The sequence below is a fragment of the Podarcis tiliguerta genome (assembly GCF_965153285.1).
Source record: "Podarcis tiliguerta genome assembly, chromosome: 3".
Classification (NCBI taxonomy): domain Eukaryota; kingdom Metazoa; phylum Chordata; class Lepidosauria; order Squamata; family Lacertidae; genus Podarcis; species Podarcis tiliguerta.
This window is the reverse complement of record NC_139536.1, coordinates 101,669,113-101,686,529: the sequence shown is the minus strand read 5'-3', so window position 1 is coordinate 101,686,529 and position 17,417 is coordinate 101,669,113. Positions and strand designations below refer to the sequence as shown.

Here is a 17,417-nt window from a genome sequence, read left to right as displayed (position 1 = left end):
TGAAAGCCAATAAGTCTCAGGCTTCTTGGCATAAGATGACAGCAGCTGGAAATAGCTAATTCTGTTTGATTTATAATATTATAAATTCTGCAGGCACTTTATAGAATTAGAGCCAAGATGTCATCTTCAAAGGGACCCAAGGCTACAGACTCAGAAATAGTTTGACTGAAGTCAGCTGAGTTACAGTGGTGTCCAGTGGGCAATAGAGTGAAGCACTGAAAAAACCAAATATTCCAGTAGGGCTAGGGGTGCTTAAGGCCTGGCTCTTACCATGCATTTTATACTTCAATACACAAAGGGAATAATACAGAGGTTTACATTGCCTCCTAATACTTTCATTTGCGTTTAATTTTGCAGTTTTTCCCCTACGGAGATGCTTCAAAGTTTGCCCAACATGCCTTTAGAACCTTTGATAAGAATGGCGACGGAACCATTGACTTCAGAGAATTTATCTGCGCGCTATCTATCACCTCAAGGGGCAGTTTTGAACAGAAGCTAAACTGGGCCTTCAATATGTACGACTTAGATGGAGATGGAAAAATCACAAGAGTGGAGATGCTGGAAATTATAGAGGTGAGATTTTACACACATCATCATAGAAATGTAGAGTTGGAAGGGACCTCAAGGATCATCTAGTCCACCCCCCCTGCAATGCAGGACTGTGCAGTTGTCCCATACTGGGGATTGAACCTGCAACCTTGCCATTATCAGCTCTAAGCAACTGACCTATCCAGGCTGAATGAACACTGAAAGCCTGTTTCCGGTATTCTGTCACATGTGACTAAGAAACAGCTTTTAAAAAAGAAAACCGTTCTGGGATTAGTTTTATAGTTACGATTATAATGTCAATTCCCTTGGGGCCTTTGTGGGTAAACCGTCAATCCTAAGCATATGTACTCCAAAGCAGAGTAGACATTCAATTTAGTGACCTTCCTTCTAGTTGATGAGTAGAGTTGTAGCCTAAATAAATTTAACACAGGATGGGGTTAAGAAGATAAGAGCAGGTCTGACCCCCAGTATCTGGCAATGCCAAATGCAGGGCATAGTCATTGAGTGGACTTCTTGATTTTGTCCTATAGACCTGACATCATTAAGTCCCATGAGAAATGGAAAATGCTTCTGCAGTAACTGCAAAACTTGCTCTCTGTTCCCAGCCCTCTCTAGCAGATGCATCCCCAGTAGTTCTCTCACTGTAGCCTTCCCATTTCCAAAAGCCAAATGTTGAGCATCCCCTAGACATTATCTCTAGTGGTTTGTGAACTTCGCTGCAGAATAGCTGATGCTCATGCAAGATTCTCACTAGCTTATGAACACCATGTAGCAAATATGAAAATACTGGTTGGTATAGCAGTTCAGCCTCACATAATGCATTCCATGTTTCCTGCTTAACTCTCTAGTTGAAGTCCTTTAAATTTAAAAGTGCAAGACTGCACAATTACAAGTTAAGTTGCAATGCTATACCCGTTTACTTGTAAATAAGTGCCACTGAACTCAACAGGACTTGCCTCTGAGTGGACTCTGTGTTTCAAAGGCCAGGCTAATTGTGCTGGACCTTACAAACTTTTCTTTCTCTCTTTCTCTCCTCAAGGCCATTTATAAAATGGTGGGCACTGTGATAATGATGAAAATGAACGAAGATGGCCTCACACCGGAGCAAAGAGTGGATAAGATTTTCAGCAAGATGGATAAGAACCATGATGACCAGATCACACTGGATGAATTCAAAGAAGCTGCAAAGAGCGACCCTTCCATTGTATTACTCCTGCAGTGTGACATTCAGAAATGAGCTCATGTAAAAATGCTTTCATGGACTGCACAGAAATTTAAATGTTCCATTCAGTTTGCAGCTATTTCCACACACACACATACATACACACACAAACAAAACAAACAAAAAAATTGCTTGGACTACCTATCAATGGACTTGCTTCTTGTGTTTGAAACACTTGTGTGCATGAGAATGTCAATTGCTACAGAATTTTAAAAGTATATATTATAAGAAAAAAAATGCCACGATGTGATGTGTGCAGTGTCATTTCATGAGTCTTATTCCTCCGATGCCTGTGCAGCACTTCCATGCTGCAATGAACTATATACTATTTATTGTTCATGTTTTACTGATGCTAGTTATATGTCTCCTAAACTGGGTAATGTTAGTGACACTGAAAACCCCATGGTAGTGTAAACTGTTCATTAGCAAACATGACACCCTTCTGCTGTATGTAGTGGACAGACAGAGGGAAGCTCCTCGGTTCTTGAGTCTGGTCCAGACATGTGCTCGTACTGTCAGTGAATATTAATGTATTCATTTGCATGACTTTTAGGTTTGCCTTAATTCTTACCTCATTTGCATCCTTTCAACCAGACAAAAAAAGAGAGAGCTATGTCAGAGAAATGAAGTATATGATGAAACCTTCTAAAAAAGCTAACCCTGCTGAAAAGTGTTCCCTAAATTGAAAGTTAACATATAAATATATATAATATAAATATATATAAACACATTTAAAATACTGTTTTACTGGAAGTTTAAAAAAGTTTTGTTGGGAGTGTATTAATTTCTGCTTGAAGTTTTCATAAGCTTCCAAAGAGGTTGAAATCAATGTCCCGAAATAAATTTATAACATTTGACTTCTCCTTTGTTTTCTTTTACATGAATAACTTGTCTTTCTTGGGCGGAGAGCATCACTGTGGCTTTGTGTGATTTATAGACTAGTCCACAAAGAAAGAAGTCTGCAGAACATTTGGATTTTGAGGCATTTGGGGCCCATGCAAGAAAGCAGAAGTATGGCTGCAAGCTATTTATGTTCCAATAAAATCACTGAGTTACTTCCAAGGTGCATGAGGAACTTTAACAACCCTATGCATTTCTGCTGAGAAATCAATCCAGTAAGATTTACTCCCAGGAAAGTGCTATAGGATTGCAACCTAGATAACTTAGATAAAACGCAAGGAGCTGAACTGTGGACCAGGTAAGGGCTATCACACACACAAAAATCATTTAAGTTTTTGTATGATTCTGCAACATCAGAAAAATGTATCTGAGAAAACCCATGGCGGAACACTCCTAACAAAAGCTTTCATCGTGGATGCTTTGATATTTTGTGATTTACTTCTTAAGGCAAGACCCAAAATTTCAATAGAGATCACTAAAACAGTTTAATTTCACACTGAAGCAAATGGGAGATTCGCCATTGCTAGCACAGGCAGCCCAATTCCAGCCCTCTTAACCAGACCCAGCCACCACACTAGGATTTTGACCCAAACAAGAATCTCTTACATTAGCCATTTTTTGTTTTAAAAGCTGGTACAGTGTAGTTAAAGGGTTCTGGACAAGAACCTGGAAGACTAGGGTTCACATCCTCAGTCATAAAGCTTATCTTGCAGAGTTGTTAGGATAAAAAAAAAGGGACAGGGGGAGAGATGCACACAAAGAACAATGTATGCCTCAAGTTCTTTGAAGGACAGGTGGAATATACATGCAATAAGCAAACCCCACATTCAAGGTCACAGGGAACCAACTTATCATTAATTTGGCCAATGTGAGACAGCTAGCTTCAGACAGACAGCACAAGCTAACAAATGAAATCTTCCTCACCAGTTACTGTCAGATGGGTACATTTTATCATTTGTAAGAAAGTCAAAGACATCTGGGAAATTATTTATAATGAGCTGGGGGTGAGGAGTTAAAGGTAATTTCTACCAAAGAACCAGAAGCCTTTCTATTAGGAATAATAGAGCAGGAGACCGAAAGACCACAAAAAACTGTTTATGTATGCAAGCAATGGCTGCCAGAATGCTTTTTGCACAGAGAGGGAAAGAAGGAACTGTCCCAACCAAGGAAGAACGGCCGATAAAGTTAACGGACTATGCAGAACTGGCAAAATTAATGGGAAGACTAAGGAATCAAGAAAGAAAGAATTATTCAACGAAGAATGGGGGAAATTTGTGGACTGTCTCAAAGACAGTAAACAATTAAACACACTGGCAGCATTAATCTAAAAACAAGCAATTAAAGGGTTAATTTAAAAGTAGAGAGTAATTAAGTAGAAGTGGGAGATGCAGTTTTGGAAATGATTTTATATGAAACCACAGAAGGGGAGTCGAATTGAGGATGTACTGATTTACATGTGATTATTGTTAAACTGAAAATTGGAAATTAAAATTTACCAGTTACTGTCAGGTGAGATGTCAGGTGGGTGGGCAGAAGAAGCTGCAATTACCTTCTCTCCCGGCTGCAGATTTTAAGCTGTAAAAAGGCATCTGTGAGTTACAACTGGGCAATTTTAGGGAAGGGATTCTCGTGCCCACCCCAAATCCATTCCAGTAAGTGATTGAACAAAGTACAACTACTATGAAGTAAAACATTTTATCACTTGTCTGCAATTCTTTCCAGAGAGCGTACCTGTCAAAATTGCCCTAAATAAAAGCAGTGTGCAGGAACTATGCCATGCACTTAATATTATCAACAAATGCCTTCCAATTGCTACCAATGGAACAAATCCTTCTGAATTAAAATAGACCACGCTTCCAGAGTTTCAAGCGGGGTTCACAATGGCTGCCAGCAGCAGATAATTTAAAGATGTGGCCTGCGGCAGTAGATAATTTAAATCCTTAAAATGCCATGGGAATAAATTCACGCCATGAAGGGAAAAAAGTCAGAATAATCAGCGAACGAACACAACCTTCAATAGACTCAGACGTTTGCTATTACAACAAATGCCACTTGCCCGTACTGTCTTGGCGAAAATACTGCCAACCTTCATGCATTTGGAGCCTTATCCTGGCAGAAAGGAACAGAAATCAGGTTGAGGAAGATTCTGCCTAAAGCAGCAAAGGGGGGCTTTTTGCTGCTTTATTGTGGAAATTAGCAAGAGCATGTGTCAATAAAGCAAGTTTTTCTGGAAAACTCAAAAGTGGCGCACCAGGGAGGAAACTTTTTGATTAAACAGCTGGTTCATATGAAGTAGCAGTTATCCCTGAGCCACAAAAACATCAAAGGGCTTAGGAGAAAGACTGGATTTTAAATTGACAGATTGTACAAAGCCCCTAACACATTCAAGTTCCCATGCAGCTAGAGTCTCGGCGCTTCACCACAACCTATTTTTGAAGTGTCATCACAGCCTTTAGCAACATGTTCAGCCATCACCATCCTCTCACATCACCCAGCAGAAACATTGCCACCATCACATTACCCAACAAAAACAGCAGCCCTCCATATGCTGTTGGAATACAACTCCCATCGCCAGTCCTGATTTGTTTAGTTATTTATTTCATAAAATTTATACACCACTCGACTTGAGTTTTGCTTTTTTTACAAAGCGATTACAAAAAGCTTTCATTTAGCTGTGACAGCCGATACCCATGTGGTCAGAGTTGCACTTTATTCCAGATATGCTACACCATGGATTTATACAAAAGCATTATACTGGCAGTTTTGTCCCGTTCCTTTCTTAATCTCCAGCATAAAATTTGTGCTTTAGGTCAGCTTGGACTTCTGGCAATCTGCTTGGATTCTTAGCATCCTGAATAATTGGTTGCTTTCTGCAAACTGGGCCACCCTGCTGCTCACTTGCTTCCAGATTATTTGTGACTAAATTAAATGCCATAACATCACTCAGAGGACAGATGAGCTTTCATGATTTAGGAATTCTTCTATCAATCAGTCTTAAATGCAGCTAAATTTTATAATACTCGGCTGACAACCCATCGAGATCTGGTGACCTGCTTGCCCCCATTTCTTCTCCCAGAATCTGTTAAACATATCATGTTGTCAATTTGAGTCTTTTAAGATAGACAATCCTCCTCAAAACTGGTTTTTAAGCTAAAAATCCTGATTTATAAGTAGTGCAAAACTTTTGTGGGGGTAGGGCGGAGTACACTAGATTATAAATTTCATCAAGGATAGAAGTGAGAAATTAAGATCAGCTTTCCTTAAAGCAAAAAAAGAATTTGATAGCATCAAGACGCTATCTTTTTTTCAGTAATGAAAATTTTAGACATGGCTGAAATATTCATAAAATGTATTGTTTTATGAAGCCCCCCCAGAATAGCATTTCTTAAGAAATCTATGCTGCAAAATTAGATGGTTAAGACAACTGAAATAGAAATTGGACAAAACATTCAGTTCTTCTGTGTTCAAGAAGCTATCTAATCCAGAAGTTACCAAGCCAACCTCTCTGGACATTCTGAATTTTGAGAGTGCTGGGGGCATCAATCACAAATCTGCTATTTGGGGGGAGGGGCGTGTTTCACAGTGCAACACAAAATTACAGAGGTAGCCACCCCTGACCACCTTATGCTTATCATGTCCTGCTGGTCCAAATTGTGTTTAAAATCAGTATTGTGGGATCTCCACAACACAGACGGTGCTGTCTAATAGCAACAGGCAACACTCCCTAGTGCCAGGAAAAATATACAAGGCGTTCACACCGCACTCGCTCTCAAACTTTTATTTTGTAAAAAACAGCAAAAATAATAGTACCATGGCTGTCATTCCCCAAGTAATCTATTTCTATTCTAACAAAAAGTGACTGCAATGCGGAGGAGCCACATGTACAAGAGATGGCATGTATATTGCAGCATTTCCATCGCCAAAATGCTTTTTGATGCTCCCATGTATAAACTCTAGTTTTGATGCTAGCGCTGCAAGCTGCAGTAAGAACAAAAGGCACAAGTTCACAAATGCATCTTACGGACATAATTAAAGGTGCGAGTCTCATTGATTTCAGCAGGGCATGAGCACATGTTGAACTGAGATCTTAAATTCCTACAAATGTAACATAAAGCAAGCTGATAAAGAGCAATGGACATGATTAAGGCACTCATTCTTCATCCTCATCTTCATCACCTCTATGACGGAAAGTCAGTTTGTTCTGTCCCCTCTCCGGGTCTTGCATTCGAAGGATTCGAATGAGACGACTCGTGGGCAAGGTGCTAAATACAAAACATAAGGGCAAGTTAATAGCAGTGCACTCAAGCATGATTCTTTCACTTTTATCATGGAAATTCTGAGTTTTGCACATGCCATTTACTGAAGACAAACATCTGTGAGAGATACTTTAGATACAGGCAGTGCTTGGTAATTTGCTGTTCCTCTATATGGGCAACATTTGAAAATGCAACAAACTCTAACAGGCAGGCCAAACAAGTAGATCGTGACCTACTGGTAGATCACTGGCTCCCCCCAAAGAAGCTTAACAAGCTTGGCACTCCTAAAAAAGAACTCAACATTTTTGCCCTGCACCCCAAAAAAGGGTCTTTTCTCCTTCCTAAAAAATTTAGACCTGAACCCCCAAAAAGGGGGTAGATCACTGCCAGTCTTTAACTCCATGAGTAGAGCGTAGTCTCTAGGGAGGTGGCCACCCAGAAGAGTCAGCTGATTTTGTAACCCAAAAAGGGATTGCCAGCCCCATGGAATGGAGAGTTCCTAACAGTGGGAGAGCAGACAGAAGCAGCTCAGCTGAGCATATGCTGATTACAATATGATGTCTTATCCACTGAAGAAGCAGAAATTTGCTCTGGTTAGAGCCCTTGATGGTATTTGTTTCAGACAAATTTATCCAGTGGATCTTAAGTGGTCCACCCCACTCCACCATCCACCATTAAGGAGAAACGAATACCAATGTTTCTGTTCCGGAGAGTTTAGCACCTACACTGGTTTACTGCAGAAGCCTTAGATATCCCAATTAGGTTACTTCCTGTGAACTTGCAATCAGGCTGGATAATAGTTTTTTGCTCCCTCCCAGACTTAATGGTGGGGAGAAAAGGATCCTCATTAATTCCTGCGGCCTCTGATGCAATGGACTTGTTTGGGAGAAGGAATTCAGAAACTGGGGCTTGAGTACTAGCTAGATTCTGATGAGCACCCTGGAAACCCAGTGAACCTCTTTACTACTTTACTACTGCTGCTAAGCAAGGTACATTTTGGAAGCAGAAGGGAGAAAGAGGAGAGTTTGGTTTCCTGTTTAGGGGGAAGAGTCCAGACCAGCTCCAAACAGGAGAAGTTGCACCCACCAGGTGTCAGCAGCTCAACCAACAGACAATCTGCCATCTTCTCTCAACTCTCAAAGCTGCTGGGTATTTCTCTTTAAAATTTACACAGCTGATGGAAGCTTCAGGGAATGTTGCAATTCACCGCCACTTTTTTATTTACATATGCATCTGATTTTATGCCTCATTTTTCTATAGTCTTGTCTTTTAGGTTCCTTATATTTTCTGATTAAAGCTATTTCCATCATAGAAGTTTCAATGTAGCTGTTTTCTATCTTTTCATTTAAGTTTTAGTATTCCTGTTGACAACACAGCTCATCCAATGAGCCTTTGAGATGCAAATTTAAATGAACCAGAAATGTGTATTTGACTTTGTTGAAGTAGCAAGGCAGAAAAATGGGTCGGGATGGGGAGGAGGGAAGACTTATTAAAAATCCAAACAGTAAATATAAAAATGACTGCCACTGACATTCTAAAAACTCAAGAACCTTAATGGATACTGAATATGAAAAGCAGATCACCTCATATTCTGTGGGGTGAGCAAAACAAACTGCCGGTAACGTTGAGAATCTGCCATCTTCAGCATCATATCCATTGCAATTCGCCTGTTAACCATATCCTAAAAACAAAAATTGCAATGTATCAATATATTTTAATACATAAATTTTATTCAAATTTAATAATACAATGTTGTCTTTTAAACCAGGGTCCAGACAGTAAAATCATGATGGTTTTGAAACTAATTCCAATATCACCCATTTCACAGATAAATTAATTTAAAGTGTTGGGTACCTTGGTTCAAAGATCCACTCAGCCATGAAGCAAACTAGATCGCCATGGACAAGTTACTGTCACAACTTAATCTATCCCCAGTGTTTCTGTGAGACTAATATGCAATAATGAAGAAACCCGCCGCCCTTAAAATAGCTTTCTTCTTGGAATTACTCCCCATTTTGAATTGCATCAGGCTATACAGTCTTTTCCTCTGATAAATCTCTCAAAGAGAGCAGCGTGAACATTTTATTTTAACGTTTTATTTTTCAATTTATGCTTAAAACGCTCAGTTTAGGATTTTTTTTTTTGCAAAAAGATTTAGATGTAATATACTGAACTATTAAGGGAATATTATGCACCTAAAATCACAAGAAAAAGAACTGCAATATATTCTCTTTCATGTTCCTAATAAAAACTGATAACTGATTAACAGCTATGGAGATCTGTCTAATGAGTATCTGAATAAGTAAACTCAGCCAACTGTACCATAAAGACATCAAATTCGTCCAAGCATCTGAAAGGAGATTCAGCAATAGACCACAGAGAAAGGATGAAACACACTGTTGAAAAGGAACGTTCACCTCCAGATAAAGATTTCATGTCATCTAAAGCAGCCTTGTTTCCCTCCCCAGGCTGGACCTTCAAATAAATAAAGAGAGAAAAGTGTAACTGAAAAAGAAAGTTAACGAAAGAAAAAAGAGTTCCCTAATATTAGTGTATACCTACGCAAAGTAAAAAACAAAACAAAAAACAATACACTTTACCATGAAGGTTCTGTTTTTGAAAAGGATGGCATTCTGCATGGGAGTGACTTCCTCCCATTCGTTTTCGGAATCAGAACTTCTAGAAGCTTCTTCTAAAAAGGAAGTCAGCATGCTGGCTGGGTGCTGACTACTGGGGAAAGTTGTCAGCTGGAAACTCATGAGCAAAGGGTTGAAGAGCCAGTTAACTGAGTTATCGAGAGCTTTCTAAGCAGTACACTATGGAAATCTAGCAGGGCTTTAAGCTCCAACCCTGTTTTATGGGAAGTATAAATTCATCTGTTGATGTATTGGACTCTTTCTCAAGAGGTAAAGGTAAAGGGACCCCTGACCATTAGGTCCAGTCGTGACCGACTCTGGGGTTGCGGCGCTCATCTCGCTTTATTGGCCGAGGGAGCCGGCGTACAGCTTCCGGGTCATGTGACAAGCATGACTAAGCCGCTTCTGGTGAACCAGAGCAGTGCACGGAAACACCGTTTACCTTCCTGCCGGAGTGGTACCTATTTATCTACTTGCACTTTGATGTGCTTTCAAACTGCTAGGTTGGCAGGAGCAGGGACCAAGCAACGGGAGCTCACCCTGTTGCGGGGATTTGAACCGCTGACCTTGTGATCAGCAAGTCCTAGGCTCTGTGGTTTAACCCACAGCGCCACCCGCGTCCACTTCTCAAGAGGTAGAGAAGGCTAAAGTCTGCAAGTATACCAGGAACACAGGGATGTTTCCTACATTTTATCATTCTTGGTGGATGCTTCCAGTCACATCCTTCTTCACCACCTATTTATTCTGGACAGGAACTCTCAGTGGTGCAGAATGTTATGGGGCACTGAGGTTTATCTCTTCCTGTCAATACTTAGCAGCAATACGAAGAAGAAAACTTGACAGGATCGAGTGGTCTGCTGGTGTGGAAGCTGCATGCATCAATGTTTAGTGACTAGGGCTCGGCAACACCTGGTTTTCAACTTTGTGATACGTTACCAGCCAAACAGCAAGATATACTAAATATATATAAAATTAGATCTTCCTCTCTACAGCAAGTTTGAGGATCTCCAGATGTTGCTACAACTCTCATAATCCCTGGCTATTGGCCATGCTTACTGGGGCTAATGATATCTGAAGAAGTGTGAATGCACACGAAAGCTCATAACAATAACCAACTTAGTTGGTCTCTAAGGTGCTAATGGAAGGATTTTTAATTTTTTTTAATTTTGTTTCGACTACGGAAGATCAACACAGCTACCTACCTGTAACTGGGGCTAATGAGTTATAGTTCAGCAACATCTGGAGGGCCAAAAATTCCCCATACCTGCTGTACGCCATCAGAAAATTACCTTAATTTACATAGAAAACATTTCCAGAAAAGGTGAATCACTGATCACAACCTATCTCACGGAAGCCTCCCCCACTGTGAAAAAAAACTACTAATAGCCGGCAATACCAAATCAATCTGAAGCAAGAAGTTCAATTAAAGAATTTGCGTAAACAGAGTATTCAGACCTAATTTCAGCGCAGCTTAAAACGAAAAGACTCTTCATGAAACAAACATGCAGTAGTTGCAGTGACAAGGTAGTAATAGGCCAATACCGTTACAAGTCCACAAAAATAAAACAAGTTTTCATTGACAATGCTTCATAAATTGCATCCAAACTTGTAGCACTGGGCAACCACAGAAAAATGATGCTGTGCTAAGGATTAAACAACAATGAAATACAAACATGCTAAGAAAGTGAAATATATGCCATTTTCAGCCTCTCTTCTGTAAAATTAATTCAGTATAGCCAGTCTTTCTTGGAATTATGAGGACACCTTGAGGTCATAACTGTCACAACTATTTCCCCTGTCAAGTGACACCACTGTATTTATCTATAAATACACCATGATCAATTCAAGCTAGATTCAGCTGAAGAATGGTCTGCATGACAGACTAATGGAAATCATTAGGTAAAAAATGTTAATGAAGATAAAATAACGCACAGCTTGGCTGAAGAGTGGCAACAGAACAGCTTATTTTAGCCTTGTTGATTTTGATCGGACTAAGCTAACCAATATAAAGCACTTAAAATATAAATAGTATATACCATCTATACATTTGAGAAATGTGCCTGAAAAGAACAAACATATTTCCTCCCTGTAATACCTCTGAGGGGGAACTATGCTACAGTGCCCAAGATACCTTTACAAGGAATTTCCATTAGCTTTGTGTGGAACCAGAGATATATGCATGTTAAACTATATAGAGCAGGCATAGGCAAACTCAGCCCTCCAGATGTTTTGGGACTGCAATTCCCATCATGCTTGACCACTGGTCCTGTTAGCTAGGGATCATGGGAAATGTAGTCCCAAACATCAGGAGGGCCAGAGTTTGCCTATGCCAGATACAGAGTGTCTTGCTTGTAGGGCTGGAACAGCACAGGGAATTCTGCAATTGTGGAAATGTTTCTGGAAAGCCCTCAGCAGCTGAGAGTGTTTGGCAGTGGGGCAAGGAGGCTGAGCTCCCAAGTAAAAGAACTGAAACAGTAACAGATATGTAGATAGAAAGCCAGCTTAGATATGCAGGCTATACAGTGTATGCGCAGAATGTCATGTCATGACCAGGGCTTTTTTCCATCTAGAACTCAGTTCTGGCACCTCTCAGGTGGGCACCATTGCCATTGTAAGAGAACAAGGGAGGCCCTCATGGTGAGTTCCAGCACCTCTTTTTCTAGAAAAATAGCACTGTATATGACTATATTTTTAGATAACCGCTGAGAAATTTTCTGTTGAGTGATTTGATCAAACTCAAATTTAAAAGTAGGGAAATAGACAAAAGATGACATACGGAGTCCTGTTGTAAATGGATGAGGGCAAAAATATAGAAAATGTTTGACCTTTGGACACAGAATTCTGTGAATTAAGGGCTCCAATGCAAATAGGTCCGTGATTCTTCTAAATTTCTGCCTTTTGGGTTACATAATTATTAAGTCACTTCCCCTACTCTTCCCCGCTTTTAGGTTTCCCCCCTTTTAAGATCTGTGATCCAAGAACAACAGTGTTATTTTAAACAGTATTTTGTAAAAACTGGGATTAAACGGTCAACCTTCCTCCTCTAAACCAAGAAAGTGGTTTCAAAATATTGGCTGGTAAGTAACTTATATGACCCGCCGATGAGATAAGCCTTTGACCAACTATCAAATAGCACACAGCAATTAATAAGGAAATGCAAAATGACTTACAGTAATTGAAAGCTTTTCATTCTTGTGGTCAAACTCAATTTTTCCAGAGTACGATCGCTGACTTAACAAGCAGTTGAAGTAGTATTTGCATCGCACTGTAAGGAACCTTTAGATTGAAGAAATGAAAAAATATAGATATAATATATATATATACACACAGATATATATATATATAATATTATATATATATACCCAAGCATGCTCCTGAATCCAGCACTGTCACTAGAAGCCCAGGTATAAACTGCTTTCTTCCAGCTCTGGCTAGCGCACCGGTTGCAACCATTCCTGAACAACAGGTGGTGTTCAAGTACCAAGAGGAAAACTGTAATTTGGGATTCTAGTTTTGCTACTCTGGTTCTTTTCAACATCTATTAACACCGTCCGTCCCCCGGCCCCCCGTATGTCAGTAAATGTATAACATCACACCAACCTTCTAAACTTCAGGTATCTTTTATATCTCTCAACCATCACCTCATCCAACAGTTTAATAAATTTCTTCAAATTCTTGACTTCACTCTCTGCAGTCTGATATTTTTCTTTCGCTTCCTGAAGCTCTCTGCAGGTCAATAAAATGTGTCCAAAACAAGGATCAATTACTTGAAGACTGTGGCTTGGATGCTAAGTTAAATTAACAAAATTCACAAGAAAATCTGACCTCTTCCTTCCCCATGCGGCAGGCCCCTATGTCCCACCAAACTTTTCTAGGGGAGGCTGTGAGGGTCTCTTCTGAACAATGTGGCATGGGATGCAAGGGGCCTGCTAGAAAGGGGGAACTTGCCTCAAATTGGGCAGAGCCCTGCCCAGTTCCTCTCATAATGGTGGAATCTGTGCACACCAATAACATTGATTGTTGGTAGATTCACAACAGAAAGAAGAATAAAAAAGTCATCAGAAAAAGTGCTATTACTGTCAGAAAATTGGTTAGGCGTTTGCTTGCATGGCTCTAAAACGGGATTAGGTCTTAAGGAAAGAGCTGGAAGCATATCCCACCTCAAAAAGAACACCCAAAGGAACCATTACATTTACCTGATTATTTCTTCTCTATCTCCAGTACGTTTTCTTTCTGAATTGATCTTTTCTTTTAAGCGATTTATTTCTGTATCAAGACTCTTATATGTTCTATTGACTTCTATTCGCTCGGGATGGATTTCTGAAGCCTTTGCAATCATTTCCTAAAGTGTTAAAATGCAACAACAACAAAAAGAGATTTAAACTCTGTGTATTTTGCTTCGAAGCAGGGTTAATAAAATCCCCCCTCCATTTTAATATGACAAGCAAATGGGGCTTTTTTCTTCCGCGTTTTTTAAAAAAATGTGTAGATCTCTCTAGTATAATAGGAAATGATACCCAACATTTTACATAATGTTTTGCAGTGTTCAAAATGCTTTGCATGCTGTGTATCAGCAATCAATGTAACCTTGTAGAGAATATCCCAGAATCATCCCCAAAGGATGTGAACCTTCCCTTTCTTGAGGGCCACATTAGCTTTCAGAAAACAACAAACTTGGCCTCCCCCCAAAAAAAACCCCCAACAACTTTGGTGTCCCCCCTCTAATGACAATGGATAGATCACTGCCAGTTTTTTTTATACTGGGAGTAGATCGCAGTCTCCTGGGAGTTGGGTGTGCCTGGTGTATAAGGTATTATATGTCACCACTGAGACCAGAATCTTATTCTCTCTTTCTCTCTTCCTTTCTGACACAGCAATCAAGCTAATCTCCCAACCCCCCCAGATTCTGTTGTCACCAGTGCAGGCTGAAGAAAGCCCTCAAAAAGTTGTTAGCCCCAGAGACTGCAGTGGAGAAAAGGACATGGCTGTTTCAACACAAAGGCATCAGAACCTCTGTGATAGCAATAATCAGCAGACCAATACTCCATTTCATAGCACACCTAACTGAAAAACAACTAGCTCCAGCAGCCAGCAACTCCATTCCGCCAATGCAAAACACTGCCTAGCAACTGACTGACCACATCTCTACTTGCATCAGTGGGGACCGAAGGCCAACGCTGAAACACTCAGGGAGCCACAAACCTGACATTTGAAAGGGAAAATGAATAGAGAGCATGCAGGAAATGTATTCTGCAAAACACATCCCGTGTGCCATGTTTCATTAGCCTATTCTAATTAAAGAGGGACGCGGGTGGCGCTGTGGGTTAAACCACAGAGCCGAGGATTTGCCGATCAGAAGGTTGGCGGTTTGAATCCCCATGACGGGGTGAGCTCCTGTTGTTCGGTCCCTGCTCCTGCCAACCTAGCAGTTCGAAAGCACATCAAAGTGCAAGTAGATAAATAGGTACCGCTCCGGCGGGAAGGTAAACGGTGTTTCCATGTGCTGCTCTGGTTCGCCAGAAGCAGCTTAGTTATGCTGGCCACATGACCCGGAAGCTGTACGCCGGCTCCCTCGGCTAATAAAAAGCGAGATGAGCGCCGCAACCCCACAGTCGGCCACGACAGGACCTAATGGTCAGGGGTCCCTTTACCTTTTACTCTAATAAAATTAGCTCCATAGAAATATAGAGATGAGTAAATGAAAGGGTGCATAAGAGAATGTAACAAACATTTTCAACATTTATTTCACTAGCAAAAAACAAGGAAAGGTTTAAATCAGATTAAACTAAATACACACCATTAATTCTTTCTCTTTTGTATCTAGATTATTTTTATGAGTTTTTATAGTGTCTAAATGGGATTTTTCTTTTTCCTCATAATGCCGCAAATGGCTTTTACTTCGTTCCAGTTCTTCATCCACCTCATGCAGTCCATCCTGTTAACAAATCAACATGAAATGTAAACTAGTTTTAGTAACATGAAAGTGGCGTACAAACTTCAGTTTAAGACAGCATACTTGCGTACCTAATATGGCAAAGTATAGTGAAACTGGATAACATATAAACAAAACTATATTATCGTACTTATCTTGTAGCTAATTATAATTGTAAGATAATTATTATTATCAGTTAAGAACAATTGTTTTCAGTATCATACATAAAGTCAAAATAAATCAGATGATACGTTTGGTATCAACTCAGTTTAGTGCGTAGATTACACACGAGTCAGAAAGAAAATGTTATATGTGGTGCATATTATGGTGTTTAAGCAGTAAATTGTTTAGATTTGATAAGAAATGTATTTCATATATTTTGATTTTGTGGGGTATTTTTACAGGTTCACAGCTTCTAGAAATGCCATCTCTTTAATCTCAATTGAAAAATGTAGCCATGTTTTTCTATTCATTCTTTGTTAAAATTCCTTGAGTCTGATGCCATGCATTTGTCACACGTATCCAAGTGTTACTCAGCTGATGGTAATTGTGTACCTGATACGGAATGAGGAAAGAAGCAATTTTCACTGACACCCCCTCCCTCTGTAGTCCCGTGCTGTCCCCCCAAATCTCAGCCCAATGGAGATTTAGAGGGGTTGCACAGCAGTGGGGGTGGGGGGGGAGGAAATACTGAAAATTGCTTCCTTTCTCATTCTGCTGAAGGAACCCTTACTATTGGGCTGAGCAACACCACTTGATGTAACCCAGTGTCTGCAGATTCTCCACAGGATTTTTAAAATGAATATATTAGTGGTTTTTTACCCGGACTGGGCCAGCTTCTTCTTCTACTCGATGGATTTTGTTTCTAATCGCTTCAAATTTTTGTTCTGCCTCTCTTAGAATACATTTCGCATCTTCCATTTTCTTTTTCTGCTGATGCATGTGCTCCTCCACAGTTTCCATCTTCCTCTTGTTATCTTGAGCTTCTTCTTCCTGTTAGAAATATTTCCAGGTTACGGTTAAGCTAATTTCAATTACTAATAATGAAAATGGGCCCCAATCCATTTCATTTATTTAAGGACACTTATAAATCATTTTGTATTTTAAAACATTCAAAGCAAAACCCTGAGATAAGATTACAAAGCAGCGAAACAGTATAAAAATACATTACAATAAATTTGAGCAATACAGTATCTATTTAAAAGGTAAAGGTACCCCTGCCCGTACGGGCCAGTCTTAACAAACTCTAGGGTTGTGCGCCCATCTCACTTAAGAGGCCGGGGGCCAGCGCTGTCCAGAGACACTTCCAGGTCACGTGGCCAGCGTGACATCACTGCTCTGGCGAGCCAGAGCTGCACACGGAAACGCCGTTTACCTTCCCGCCAGTAAGCGGTCCCTATTTATCCACTTGCACCTGAGAGTGCTTTCGAACTGCTAGGTTGGCAGGCGCTGGGATCGAACAGCGGGAGCGCACCCCGCCGTGGGGATTCGAACCGCCGACCTTTCGATCGGCAAGCCCTAGGCACTGAGGCTTTAACCCACAGCGCCACCCGCGTCCCTTACAGTATCTATTTAGGCAGTAGTAAAAACAAAGGTCATAGAATGCCTGCGTGAACTAATATGTTTTTAGCATGTGACCGGGGGGAGGGAGTTATCGATGCATGCCAGATGTATGAGGAAGACTATTTCACACATGGTATTTGCTATCACTATAAAAGCTCTCTCCCATGTTGCATTTCTGATGGCTGTGAGACCCTCACCTGGCAATGTTGGTAAGTAGACATTTGTATATGAGAGGAGGAGCTCTCTCAGGTAAGCTGGTCCTAAATTGCTTTGCAGTTTAACAACAAAACCTCAAATCTTGACACTGCATTCTGCCTTAGTTGTTGCTTCTGAACCACCATAATAATACCACACTCTGC

The 17,417-nt window shown here is 40.4% G+C and overlaps 3 protein-coding genes across 5 annotated transcripts in view; 2 read left to right on the top strand and 1 right to left on the bottom strand.

The window, feature by feature from the left end:
* VSNL1 (visinin like 1) overlaps nt 1-2,628 on the top strand; it is a 101,324-nt gene extending 98,696 nt beyond the window's left edge. The window contains exons 3-4 of the mRNA XM_083431860.1: nt 358-573; nt 1,589-2,628. Of these exons, the coding sequence (XP_083287986.1) occupies nt 358-573; nt 1,589-1,786 (414 nt within the window). The 3' untranslated portion in view covers nt 1,787-2,628. The remainder of the gene's footprint in view (nt 1-357; nt 574-1,588) is intronic.
* KCNS3 (potassium voltage-gated channel modifier subfamily S member 3) overlaps nt 1-17,417 on the top strand; it is a 442,125-nt gene that overhangs the window by 277,001 nt on the left and 147,707 nt on the right. The gene's annotated exons all lie outside the window — the stretch shown is intronic.
* SMC6 (structural maintenance of chromosomes 6) overlaps nt 5,252-17,417 on the bottom strand; it is a 42,983-nt gene continuing 30,817 nt past the window's right edge. For 2 of the 3 annotated variants that reach the window (XM_083431514.1, XM_083431513.1), the window contains exons 20-27: nt 16,318-16,488; nt 15,361-15,498; nt 13,760-13,905; nt 13,164-13,289; nt 12,734-12,839; nt 9,250-9,402; nt 8,511-8,608; nt 5,252-6,933 (exon numbers count right to left, since the gene is read on the bottom strand). In XM_083431514.1, the coding sequence (XP_083287640.1) occupies nt 6,822-6,933; nt 8,511-8,608; nt 9,250-9,402; nt 12,734-12,839; nt 13,164-13,289; nt 13,760-13,905; nt 15,361-15,498; nt 16,318-16,488 (1,050 nt within the window). In that variant the 3' untranslated portion in view covers nt 5,252-6,821. The remainder of the gene's footprint in view (nt 6,934-8,510; nt 8,609-9,249; nt 9,403-12,733; nt 12,840-13,163; nt 13,290-13,759; nt 13,906-15,360; nt 15,499-16,317; nt 16,489-17,417) is intronic. The other variant, XR_014508950.1, reaches the window with a different exon arrangement.